The sequence below is a fragment of the Folsomia candida genome, unplaced genomic scaffold (genome assembly GCF_002217175.1).
Source record: "Folsomia candida strain VU population unplaced genomic scaffold, ASM221717v1 Fcan01_Sc053, whole genome shotgun sequence".
In the NCBI taxonomy this organism is placed as follows: Eukaryota; Metazoa; Arthropoda; class Collembola; order Entomobryomorpha; family Isotomidae; genus Folsomia; species Folsomia candida.
The window spans coordinates 133,142-146,766 of NW_019091245.1; the positions used below are offsets into that span (position 1 = coordinate 133,142).

At 38.3% G+C, this 13,625-nt stretch overlaps 1 protein-coding gene and 2 long non-coding RNA genes across 6 annotated transcripts; 2 read left to right on the plus strand and 1 right to left on the minus strand.

The window, feature by feature from the left end:
* Window positions 1–1,763: 1,763 nt before the first annotated feature.
* On the plus strand, window positions 1,764–4,819 carry LOC110862277 (spindle assembly checkpoint kinase). 4 transcript variants are annotated; one of them, XM_022111457.2, is made up of 4 exons: window positions 1,764–1,892; window positions 2,149–2,371; window positions 2,454–2,649; window positions 2,920–4,819. In XM_022111457.2, exons 2-4 carry the CDS (start codon window positions 2,186–2,188, stop codon window positions 4,482–4,484), a joined length of 1,947 nt encoding a protein of 648 aa, XP_021967149.1. In that variant the 5' UTR covers window positions 1,764–1,892; window positions 2,149–2,185; the 3' UTR covers window positions 4,485–4,819. The 4 variants fall into 4 exon arrangements, with proteins under 4 accessions (XP_021967149.1, XP_035701294.1, XP_035701293.1 ...); XM_035845401.1 differs by having other exon boundaries at window positions 1,817–1,853; XM_035845400.1 differs by having other exon boundaries at window positions 1,846–1,864.
* Window positions 4,820–8,400: 3,581 nt separating this feature from the next.
* Window positions 8,401–10,719, minus strand: LOC118433467. Its single transcript, XR_004833397.1, has 2 exons — window positions 10,435–10,719; window positions 8,401–9,655 (listed from the first exon to the last, which is right to left on the minus strand). It is a non-coding gene; the product is annotated as an uncharacterized LOC118433467 (long non-coding RNA).
* A 340-nt stretch (window positions 10,720–11,059) lies between these two features.
* LOC118433474 lies at window positions 11,060–13,054 on the plus strand. The gene is made up of 3 exons (XR_004833402.1): window positions 11,060–11,275; window positions 11,370–11,896; window positions 12,953–13,054. It is a non-coding gene; the product is annotated as an uncharacterized LOC118433474 (long non-coding RNA).
* Window positions 13,055–13,625: the final 571 nt, after the last annotated feature.

Sequence of the window (13,625 nt, forward strand, 5' to 3'; positions counted from 1 at the left end):
GGTCATATATGCACTCCGCGAAGTAATCATTCGTTATAATTTTGCTTAGAGTGTGTTATTAAGGCAACTTAATAATTAAGTCACTACATTGTTTGTTTTATTACTGAGAGTGGGGCGTAGAAATTTTCGACAATTTTTCTTACCTATAACCGGATTTTTTTTTGGAGTGAAACTTGCTCGATGTGATGCCCCTTATTCTCAACTTCGAGTTTGTAACGCTTTTTCCGCGATGAAAACCTTCCTGGCCCTTCTTAAGGGTGTCTTTTTTCCACTCATCATTTAAAACTTTCCAAAGTATGTTAAAATTCATAAATTCGTCGGTGTAAAAGTTATTGCTGCACGATGAAAAAACCGAAAAAATCCAAACGGTGAATGTTAGATGACGTAGGAGGACTGTCATGATTTTTTATGACTTCAGGACCAAGATTATCATATCCCGAATTTGCGTACCCCAGCGTTTTTTTCATTTTAAGCTAATGATAAGCGATTTTCCGGTCTTCCAAGCCGTGAACCTTGGCCGCTTTTGTTATACTCTGTCCCAAACCAGTTTTAATTAGTCTCTGGATAGTTGATTTACTTCATATTAACAGCTATGCCATGCAGCATTCGGACTCAGGATTTTACAAGGCCCACCGGCACCAGCTAAATGTATTGGCTGATAGAAAATAACATGCTTCAGCGACACCAAGTGCTGAGTTCATTAAAAAACACAATTTATTGAGCCGTCATAAGATGGCTCTGTGGGCTACGCTGGCTGAAATTTGTCTTCTCAATCCACCCCATCCATTAATCCACACATTGGTGGTTGTGGTTAAGTTGAGCGGTTGAGTTGAGTTGGTTAAGTGGGGCGAGAGGACAGATAGTGCGCAGTGATGACGTAATGTTTTTCTTCCAAATGTAAACATCACGTGGTTCTTATGCTCAGTCAACAAAGTGATTTAGCGTTTTCTCTATGTATTATTATATATCTCTATGGGATTTTACTAGGTGGTCAAGTTTTTCAACCGATTTTTCAGATTTTCGGTGCGTTAGGCAATTGGTGGAATTTCTAAAGTGCTAATTGTTCCAGACTCTTTGCTAATTCACAACATAATAATTTAAGCTATTTCTATAGCCCTTTCTATGTAACCTCTGCTGGAAAAGTATTTCACTAATACCTCCACTTCAAATGAACAGGGAGGAGCCCGTTTTCAAAATTTCGAGTCGAAAAAAATTAGAGACTTATCTGATTGGTTTGTCTATCAAACAGTGTAAACCGTATTTGTTTACATTATGTCAGTTTTTCGCGCGAGCGTTCAAAATTTTCTACGTATAAACCCCCCACCCTCTGTATCTGACCTGACCTGACCTACGATGCCCATCTTCAAACTCATCCGCACTTCAAAAATTATGAACACATTGGCGAAAACCGCGTGTCGAAATTCGCATCCGTTCTAAAGTTGTCGTGGATACGGACAAGACATTCACATAAAGGGATTTCGCTTCACTAACATATATTTTTAATACATGTTTTGTGATTTGGTATAATAAATTAATCACTGTATTGCATATGTAAATATATCAAATTATTCCAGCCAGAAAAATATATATATATACCATTGCAAACTCAACTTTCCAGACCAATTGAAAGTAACGGCTTATCTATACAGATAAGTTGAATCAGCTTAGTCGATTAACTTATCCACAATAACTAGATCACAATGCATAACGCAATAATTATTAAGCATGCCAAACTTGTAATTGATAAGACATAATTTATTTGTTGTCCATAATCAACCGTTCATCCACTACATATGACCACGTAGCATCGCCACGTAACCCGTATCTAGTAACTAACCAGGAATCGCATCCTTGTAAAATATACGTCTGGCAGAACTCAACTTACTTACACTGTAAAAAAAGTTGAGTGAAATTGCCACCAAGACAACAATTGAGTAAAATTTACCCCGCCAAAGTTAAAATTTACTCCAGGTTGAGCAACAATCTGCCAAAGTTGGATAAATTTTTATATTCATTGAGTAACTTTTACTCAATAGTTGTCTTGGTGGCAATTTCACTCAAAATTGAGTACATTTTACTCAATTTTTTTACAGTGTACGAATAAAACTACTAATCCAGATAATAACATACTTATTCTAAAATTTACAGAAAAATATCAGTTTATAGTATTTTTATATTAAAAAATATGGAGAATGTAAACCCAAAATCAAAGCCAACAAAAACTCCTACCCTCCGACCACCCAGACCTTCTTCCAACAATGCGCCAGAACTGGACTCACCAAACTTATTGGAGAAGGCTCACTGTTCAAAAGTCGCCGAATTGAAAAAGTATTGTGTCCAATTTGAACTTCCTCTACCTTCATATTCTACGGTAAAACTGTCAGCTTACGTTTATTGTTTAATATTTATTAAAACCCTTCCAATTTAATTAATATTCTCTTTCTTACTAATAGACACAAAAAACCGGATCCGACAAAATCATCCGACATATTACAACATGCACGGTTGGAAATACAACTCAAACTGGGATAGCAACCGTTAAAGCGGACTCGAAAAAAATTGCTGCATTTAAAGTATTCACACTAGTGGATCAACCAGGCAGCTCTGGACAAAATAAACCAAGCCCATCAAAACAGAGTATCATAAAAGGTTCATAAAAAGAATACATATTTACTCTAAACAAAAGTAACCCAAATTTACTCAAGGTTGAGTAAAAAAAGATAGGGTGACACAACCATTGGGTAACATTTATCCACCCATTGGACGAAATTTATCCAACCGTTGGATAAATTTTGCCTACTTGTTCTGGCACCCTATTTTTTTTTACTCAACCTTGGCCAACTTTTAGTTATATTTGTGTACAATGTATGCTAACAAATTTTCCTTAAAAAAATTCTATTCAACACGCGATTATTGTAGATACAGTGCCCACCAGCACTAGCAAAGCGGGCCAGAAGACTTTCCCCGATCCGAGCAAAATAACCCCTGCAAAATCCGAAAAACCAAAATCAAGTCCTACTAATTCTAAACCCGGTTCATCTGGAGGCAGCGCTCCACTAAACAAATCAACACCAGATAATACACCGACTCCCAGTAAACCAAAAGTGTCACCGCCGGCCACACCCTCTAATGACGCAATACCCCAACCAGTAACAAACCGACCATTGAAAGAAGTATCGAAAAAGGTATTTTACTACACTGACACTAAAATTGGAGATGGCGGGTCATCCACCGTTTACGAAGGCTATTTCGAAGTCCAAACTAGAAAAGCAGCAGTCAAGATTTGCCAAAAATCGTATTTGAATTCTGAAAAGAGCAAAGAGTTAGAAGTCCTTCGGAAACTGGCGGATCCCAACATTATCACCTACTACATTATGCAAGACGTCGGTAAAACCAGTTACATCGTCATGGAACTTGCCGACTGTACTTTGACCCACGCCATTGAAAAACAACGCAAAGGAGGTACAACTTTACGAAAAAAATGGGCCTCCGACATGACCAAAGGACTTGCCGCTATGCATTCCATGAACATTGTCCACCGTGACATAAAACCAGACAACGTCCTCATCTTTTTCGGTAAAAACGTGGCAAAGTTAGCCGATTTCGGTATCAGCCGAGTTTTACCGTCAATGACGAAAGGCACCAATACACTGGCTGACGGTGGCACGAGAATGTGGCGGCCTCCGGAAGCTTTAGAAGTAATCGGCACCTCAAGAGAAGCCACCTTCAAGCTTTCCCCAAGTTATGACATATTCGCCTTAGGACTCACCATTTTCTACGCAATGTCCGGTGGGAGACATCTCTTTGCCAGTGATAAAAACGATGGCTCGTCAAAAGCAGAGGCAAACATTTTGAATTATTTGGTCGTCTGGAATCTGGAGTATGAGTCAACGTCACTCACAAACTTGCTTAAAGCCATGGTAAATAAGGATCCGAAGGTTCGACCCAACGCCAAAGTTGTTTTGGAACATCCATTCTTCTGGGATAGCAAACGCGGCCTTGATTTCATCAAGGCGGTTACCATTGACCTAAAAAATGCTGAAAACCCAATGGCTGGTTCTGGCAAGAGTGAACTTCGCTTCGCACATGACCGATTTTGTAATGCGACTAAAAATCTAGAAAAAAATTGGAGGTCTAGATTATGTCCTGAATTAGAAGCTTTTATGACATGGAAGGCTGCCACTAAGTCTAAATCTTCACTGGAGAATAAGAAATATGGGGAAAAATCGTTCATCAAATTGATTGATTTTATACGAGATTACGATCAACACAATAAAGATTGGACGGCAGAGTTTGAAAATGGGAGACTTAAGAAGGACGGTGTGTTTGGAAAGGATGGGACCAAATATGGAGACTATTTTCTGTCCAGATTTCCCGAATTGGTCACAATTCTGTACACCTTCTTTCAGCAAAAGAAATATTGGGGGGTGAAACTTCGACAATTTTATGAGTTGAATAACAAAGAGGGCTTTGAGAAGTGGTGAGACAATGTGGAATTATTCTTAACCGGGTATTAATATTTGGCCATAAAGGTAGTGAGTTTGTTAGAGAATATATACATACATACATTCATATATTAACATTTCATGCACTAATTCTAAAAAGAGCTAAATGCAGTTACTTATTAATTCTGAAAAGCGCTTTGTATAGCTTCTTCTTAATTCTAGAAAGAGCTAAGTGCACTGTTAAAACAAACTGCACTTGGCTCTTTTCAGAATTAAGAAGTGATTAAATTTAGCTCATTTTTGAATTAATATGACGATATGTGCACAAAAAAACTTATTTTTATTCTAAATAAATTTATTTATCTGTTCAGACATTTAACGCCCTTATTTTAATACCTTTATCCATATTATCCATATTTATTTGTTCAAATCTGGCCATGTTTTCTCGTAGTAACTCGCTCTAGCCTTTCTTTGTGCAAGACGGTCCTTGGCCGCGGACGAAATTGCGACTCCGCGACCGTATCATCCAAAAGCGAACCCCATTCACATTTCTGTAGCGAGTGAATATTTCCGGCATCACTTTTCGTAATATTTTAGAAGGACCGTACTCATGACAACGTCTCATTTCGCATCGCAACTGATTTAGCAAACTTGCGAAGCACAAGAAAGCCGTGTCGTGAGAAGATTCACAAAATGTGGCTATACAAATCTTTATAAAAACGCCTATTTTGATGCCATTTCCATGGGTTTTAGGAATTTCTCTCGCTGGCGTTTGCGAGGATGAGTTTGCGAAATAACAACGTAGTGGGTAAATTTGCAAAAGAATCCTACGGTTTTCCAGCAACAGTTGTGCAAAAACTTCTCCAGTTATGCTCAATTTGCGAAAAATATTCCTGGCGTGAGTACGGCCCGAAGTATTTTCAGGCATTGGGGAACGTCAGGGTTTCGTTAATGCCACTTTTGGAGGCCTAATGTCATGACATGGACATTAAGTGACATTAAGTGACAAGTGATATTAAGCCAAATATTGGGGAAAATGAGAGGGAAATCAACGCGGATCATGAGATTTTTCATCACAGTCGGTTTTGCTCAAGGCAAAATTTGTTAAAAATTCATCGTTTCTCATAATAAGTTAAATAATTGTATATTTTATATTTGAAGTTATATTGTGGGGACGTAGAGCAGATAGGTAAAACTTATCTTGTAAAAATGGAATTAACTATTGGATATGGAATACTGTTGATATTGCGTTGCGCCTGTGTCAATTTGTACCTGTGCCAATTATATACACGAACTTATGTACATTCACGGTTTATTTTTATTTAAAGGCACTAATGGATTACAATAAGAAGCTGTTGCATCAATCCACGAAGTTTAAGTTACCTCTATCTATTTAAGTTCTTCTATCTTCTATCGTTTATGTCTATCTCATTTTCCCCAATTTATGACTTGATGTCACGTGTCACTTAATGTCACTAAACGTCAAGTGACAACAACCGGTTATTGTCACTTAATGTCACTTATCAATGTCACCCGAAACCTTGGGGAACGTCCATATGTTACGTCATCCTTCCTATCTTTACCATATTAAAATTCCATATCCCTTAATGTACACCGTCTACATTAGTAATGCCGCATTACTAATAATTTCTTCCATCATTGTGTTAAAGCTTCGTGCCAGGTTTTGTGGAAGCTCAGCCAAAAGTGAATTTCACTTTTCTTCGAAACCGGGTGGCAATTCCATTGGTGTTTTTAGAAAAACCCCATTGTATGCTGATTCCTATAGGTCATCGATTTAGTTCAAGCCCGATGAATTTCCGAACCACACCCCCTTTTGCCACACTGTTCCAACTTGCTCTTCCAGCAACTTCATTATTGATTTTGTCGCGTATGCTGGGGCTCCATCTTGTTGAAAAATAATATTCTTTTTTCTTGAAGACATACGGCTGTCCGTATGTCAAATATGCTGGGATAGGTTTAGGGTGGGATGGGATAACCTAGGTTTTCTTCACTCACTTTTTCGTCCTTCGTCACAAAATGAAACTTTGAGATCCCACCAGCACAATATCCATTAGCTAGCAGGATTCTGAGGTTGTGTTTTGGGTGGGGCATCCTATTTTTTGTCCTATATCTCAAATTTAGTGGACTGCATTGTAGATATAATTTGAGCCAACTCTCATCAGTGAAAAGGATGTTTGATACCAGTTTTTTACCCTCTTCCCGCAGGTTAAAAACCCACTTTTTCGACAATTTCTCCTAATTTTAACCATTCCGCAATATTCTATTTGCTTAAAACGAGTTTTCTCTTACTCCGATATGCCTTCTGACCTAGACTTTTTGTTTTGAGATACTTGTGACCAGTTGTCGTGGAAATGCGCTTCTTCTTCCTTTGGTACCGTTTTTTGAAATTTAAGACTCCTGCGGTTTTTCTGGCGGAACTACCAATTTTCCGAAACAATTTTGACTTTGTTTCATGTTATGTTGTAAGGGAGATCAATCCTCCTGACCTTTTTTTGCAACCAAAATACTTTCCCTGGGTTACTGCACGAGTCATGGTAATGGACCTGATGTCGAAAATCGCTTTTCTTGAAATCCTTCAAGTACATACATATGTGTCAGGGGGACTTAGAATATGGAGAAAAATCAGTATCCCCGAATTTTTAAATTTTCGGGAGGCGTGGTAGGAGGGGGAGTGGCTTTTATTGAGATCCCATTTTTGCGCAGCCGCTGTTGCATCTACAGGCTCCAAATTTCACATGAAACATACCTTGGGCGAATACAAAAGCGGGGCTTTTTCTCGTTTTTGAAATTAGGTCATGGTGACCATTTTTAGGTCAAAATAAGCAACGTGTCAATTTTTTGAAAATAGTCTCACCTAGCCCGATAAATGGGGTATCATTGGAAAGGTCTTCATCAGAGGATTCAGTATATATATAGTTTGTCGGGTCTGGGACCACCTCCTGACTAGTCAGAGGCAGAAGAATGAGAATCTGCAGTTTCCCAGAATTTAACAGCAGTAGATTGGGATCGCATATGGCAGTAGATGGGCACAAACTCAAAAATATTTTTCTGCCTCTGGAACATCAAGGTGGTTCGAGACCCCACAAAGTATATATGCTATGAATCCACTCATCAAGACCTTTCCAACGATACCCCCATTTATTGGGTTATGTGAGACTTTAATTTTTCAGAAAAATCTAGCACACTGCGTATTTTGACTTGAAATTAGGTCACATGACCTAATTTCGAAAAAAGAGAAAAAGTCCCGCTTTTGTATTCGCCCAGGGTATCTTCAAGTGAAATTTGAAGTCTGTAGGTGCAATAGCGCCTGCGCAAAAGTGGGATCGCAATAAAAGCCACTCCCCCTCCTACCACGCCGCCCGAAATTTTAAAAATTCGGGGATACTGATTTTTCTCCATATTCTAGTCTCCTGACACATATGTACTTGAAGGATTTCAAGAAAATCGATTTTCGACATCAGGTCCATTACCATAACTCGTGGAGTAACCCCTTTTTCCATAGTCTTACCGTCCGGTGGGGAGGCTTTTATTTTTTCACAACTTTAAAATGTTTCACTGGATAACTCTTCTATTTGAATTATTTTTTCTTCACGAGAAGGATTGACATTTGACCTCATTTTACCAAAAGAATAACTTTAAAAAAATACCCAATAAAAGTAAAAGTTACCCAATAAAAGTTCAAATTTATCCCAATTTGCCAGGTTTTTGCTCAACCTGGAGTAAAGTTTGCCTTCGTGGGAGTAAATGTGACTCAATTCGTTGTCTTGGTGGCAAATTTACTCAACTTTATTTACAGTGTACTAAATATATGAAAAATTAAGTTTTCGCCCATCTACCGGTATGATTTATATGTATGTCTATGCCTGTAGATATGAATTGATGGAACTGGTGACCAAACCGGAGCAAAATTTGCCAATTCATGATTGATAAATAATTATGTAAATACGTTAAAAATTCAGCAGTACTCCTGTTTATTCTCTTGTATCGTGAGGATGCATAATTTATTACACAATATTTATAACATGCTCTATCTCCTCGTCTCCCACGACTGATGGGACTCGTGGCACTATAACTCTTAACGTGGGGCTGTCCTTGCCAATATTTTGACTAAATTCGCAGTAAATCGCGTCTTTCTTGGAATTCAGTGGGAGTGGATATTTCCTCGTGAAGTTGGCCTTAACCCCAATCTTGCCACAGCTCCCGGTTCCTCCGAGACCTTGGACGACATCCTCGCCATCATCGTGCCGACTTCCCAAGATGATCAACTCGTCACCCACGGTCTTTACTTGTACCTCGTCCGGCAGGAAGTTAGGGATTTCGAGGGATATCTTAAATTATATAAATACATATTTACGCCCCACCTAAAGCCAAGTACAGAGGACGTATGTTTCACGAGCCGTGAAAAAATAAGCATTTTTAACGATACTTGCACCTCGTGAAAAAAAACTGAGAAATGTTCCTTGAAATTTCACGACATAGTTTCACAATGCCAGGACATCATCATTAATGATCATATCACTTTGCCCCCCCCCCCAAAAAGAAATTGATTTTTAAAAAATTTTAAAAATTAAAATAATTGACCTGAATGAGCCGCGTTTACAAAAATTGAAGGTATCGTACAAGTATTTCTCCTGGTTTCCCAAATCGAGGGTGCTGGTGAAAATAGGGGGTCGATTTCACGATACAAGCCTTGTAAAAAAACCAATTTTTTGAGGATCCTGAAATTTTGTCAAAATTGCACGCAGTTCACTGTCTTCGATTTCACTCGTGAAATGACGTCCTCCGTACTCGGCTTAAGAAAATGTAAAAGATATTTTCACCATGAAATATTTATCCTTACCGCGACCTGCTCCTTGCTAATTTTCACTCCAGGACATTCCATCTTCAGCTGGAAGGTTTCATGCCAACTTGGCAAGTGTGGGGTCACATCGACGAACGGATGCGTCACTTTGTGCAACGTTCCCTTCAATTCACCCTCATCTCCTGGGATAAGTGGTACGACCACGGTGAGTCAGCCGTCCGGTCCGACGTTGCACGTTAAGCGGTCCAAAACTGCGTTCGGAGGGAGTGGAAACGTCCTTTGGAAGGAGCGGGTAACTTGGTGGAATAAATGGTCGTGTTCCCCGATTCCGTGATTGCCTTCAATTATGACGGAGTTGTTTAAAGTTCGCACATTTATTTCGTCCGGACTGGTGGAAAGAATGTTTAGGAAGAATTAGTGTTTTTGAAATAAAAACAAACCGTCGAAACGAAGATAAAAAAAGTAGTGTCAGAGTTTCCTTTAATATGACTCAGCATATGAAATTATGTATGTTTGATCTTTGACCTACGATCAAAAATATTATCCATGTGTCTCTTGACCACGTGACCGCGACAACGAGGTCAAAAATAAAAGATATTACCGTCGTTGATTTCGTGACTAAATTTGCTTTAAAATGACTCCCCATATGAAAATTTTCGTAAATTTAATTTTCGACCACATCCCTGGTGCTGTGGGGGGGTTGTCCGATTGACATCATTATAGATCTCAACGCGGAAGTAAAAATTAGAAGTACAATGACGAAAACCGTTTTTGAGTATGTTGAAAAGATATCCTGCTTACGTACGGACGGACAAAGTGATCACAATAAGTAGCTCAGACCACTTAATAGAGAGGTTGAGCGAGAGTACAAGATTGTAAAAAAATCACTCTAGCCTAGAATCACATTCACAATCTATGATTGTAATTCTGGAGGTTGAGCAAGAATATTGTATTGTAGGATTGTAATTCTGATTAATTTCTGGCGGCGGATTTAAAATTGCCGTAACTTGGGTAGATTCATACCGTACAATGCTGATTGGAGTCAGAGATTTGTATTTCTGTGTTTTACTAAAATTCTGACTAATATTTAATTTCCCGCTGTCTTACAAGCGCTAAGTACAATCATGTACTCTTGCTCAACCTCTCTAGTAACTAATTTTTTCTTACTGGAATAATTCGACGACCATTTTAATAACGATTTGATCTCCAAGTTTGCACACTTTGTGGACCCCAATTTCTTCCGTGTGGTAAAAATTTGTGTTGTTGGGGTGTCGTTTCGGGTAAAATATTCCGATTGGATTCATTTACAATATACAATTCTGGATAAATTTAGACTTCGGGAGACTTATTGATGGATGATACTGATATGTTCCAGATTTACTCAAAGAATGAGATCTTTAAAGACTTTAGAAGAATTTAGTATGCGACTTGTTCCTTGAGAGAGAATGTGAACGTGACTGGAGTTAAGTTATCTCTATATTAGTCACTGCTTCACAATTATGGATTATGTAGGAGTACGACATGGTAAATTTACAATTACTTAGTTCCTTACTTATGCATGCAGGATCTTGAGCTGTCTTATTGTGTTTTAGTGCTGCTCAACAACGATGATATTTTCCTACATCCATTGTCTACTGGGCATTAATATGTATGTTCGTGTCTGCTTATTTAGAATAAAATCTCTAACTAGATACCCATATAATTCACTGGGTTTAATACATTGAGTACATTAATCATTTATTTTTTATTTTATTATCCTCACGAAAAATAATTTTGTTGTTCACAAATCCTGAATCACAATATTATGAGTAATTTCGTGTCCTTTTCGCAAGTTTCAGTATTTGTATGAATGTATTATGCATAAATATGTGTACATTAAAGAGGGCTGCACTCTTAGAAAACTGGTATTTATGTATTCATTACTGCCCGGCGTGTATATGCACTCTTAAGAAAATCAGTAAATCGCGGCATTGATATGTGACTTTAATACAGCCGTGGGGATGATTTGGTAATAAATTCAAAAAATAATACCACATGGCACAAAATTTAATACTATCTAGTAGTAAAATGATTACCACATATGTAATATTATTTCATTACAGAATCTATACCAGGGCAGTACAACCGTTTAATACCAAAGCGGTAAAGTGGGGCACATTTTTTTGATACCCAGTTTCTAAGAGTGTGTGATTCTACCGGCTCACCGTGGTCGTACCACTTATCCCAGGAGATGAGGGTGAATTGAAGGGGACGTTGCACAAAGTGACGCATCCGTTCGTCGATGTGACCCCACACTTGCCAAGTTGGCATGAAACCTTCCAGCTGAAGATGGAATGTCCTGGAGTGAAAATTAGCAAGGAGCAGGTCGCGGTAAGGATAAATATTTCATGGTGAAAATATCTTTTACATTTTCTTAAGCCGAGTACGGAGGACGTCATTTCACGAGTGAAATCGAAGACAGTGAACTGCGTGCAATTTTGACAAAATTTCAGGATCCTCAAAAAATTGGTTTTTTTACAAGGCTTGTATCGTGAAATCGACCCCCTATTTTCACCAGCACCCTCGATTTGGGAAACCAGGAGAAATACTTGTACGATACCTTCAATTTTTGTAAACGCGGCTCATTCAGGTCAATTATTTTAATTTTTAAAATTTTTTAAAAATCAATTTCTTTTTGGGGGGGGGGCAAAGTGATATGATCATTAATGATGATGTCCTGGCATTGTGAAACTATGTCGTGAAATTTCAAGGAACATTTCTCAGTTTTTTTTCACGAGGTGCAAGTATCGTTAAAAATGCTTATTTTTTCACGGCTCGTGAAACATACGTCCTCTGTACTTGGCTTTAGGTGGGGCGTAAATATGTATTTATATAATTTAAAGACAGGTGATAGCAGCGCTGCCTTTCTCTATGAGCAAATCCAGGCTCTCGCTCTGCATTTCTCTTGTATGTTACAACCTGAGTCTAGAATTTTGACCTTATCATTGTTGTTTCTCCTTGGAATTTGCACTCAGAAATGTAAAATTTGTTGCATTACGACTAGTGATAGTGTTGCAACAACGAAATAAGGCCCTTGAAGGAGTTCGTATCCTACTTTTATGTATATTAATCAATTTCCATGTAACTTCCGTGTCGTCACGAGATTCCATGATTAATATAAATAAAAGTAGGATATGAATTCATTCAAGGGCATTATTTCGTTGTTGCACCACTATCACTAGTCGTAATGCAGCAAATTTCATATTTCTGAGTGCAAATTCCAAGGAGAAACAACAGTGATAAGGTCAAAATTCTTGTTACTTTTTGAGATTTGTCTCACTTCGTCGAGTTCGTCATAGAGTGTGCCGTGGGGAGTTTTAAAAATGTAAACAATTCCTGATGAGATGAAAGTGACTTATAAAATGTTTTCAAACTTCGTTCAGCTTTCATCTTTTTTTAAAACAAGGGGGTGTGGTTTCTAATAGTCGGTGATGGAAGAGGAAAGTGTTAAAGTGAGCGGGTGTGAACTAGGAGTTATTTTCATTTGTTTTTTGTATTTGTTAGTTTTGCATTGATATTTTTTGCATATTTAATTTTCAAATTCCCGCTGACAACGAGTGAACTTTTTGCCCCAAAAACTTCACCAGTTTCACACTACGAGCTGTATACGGGATTCATTTAGCATGAAATATCATGTCCTCTTAAGATATCCCTCGAAATCCCTAACTTCCTGCCGGACGAGGTACAAGTAAAGACCGTGGGTGACGAGTTGATCATCTTGGGAAGTCGGCACGATGATGGCGAGGATGTCGTCCAAGGTCTCGGAGGAACCGGGAGCTGTGGCAAGATTGGGGTTAAGGCCAACTTCACGAGGAAATATCCACTCCCACTGAATTCCAAGAAAGACGCGATTTACTGCGAATTTAGTCAAAATATTGGCAAGGACAGCCCCACGTTAAGAGTTATAGTGCCACGAGTCCCATCAGTCATGGGAGACGAGGAGATAGAGCATGTTATAAATATTGTGTAATAAATTATGCATCCTCACGATACAAGAGAATAAACAGGAGTACTGCTGAATTTTTAACGTATTTACATAATTATTTATCAATCATGAATTGGCAAATTTTGCTCCGGTTTGGTCACCAGTTCCATCAATTCATATCTACAGGCATAGACATACATATAAATCATACCGGTAGATGGGCGAAAACTTAATTTTTCATATATTTAGTACACTGTAAATAAAGTTGAGTAAATTTGCCACCAAGACAACGAATTGAGTCACATTTACTCCCACGAAGGCAAACTTTACTCCAGGTTGAGCAAAAACCTGGCAAATTGGGATAAATTTGAACTTTTATTGGGTAACTTTTACT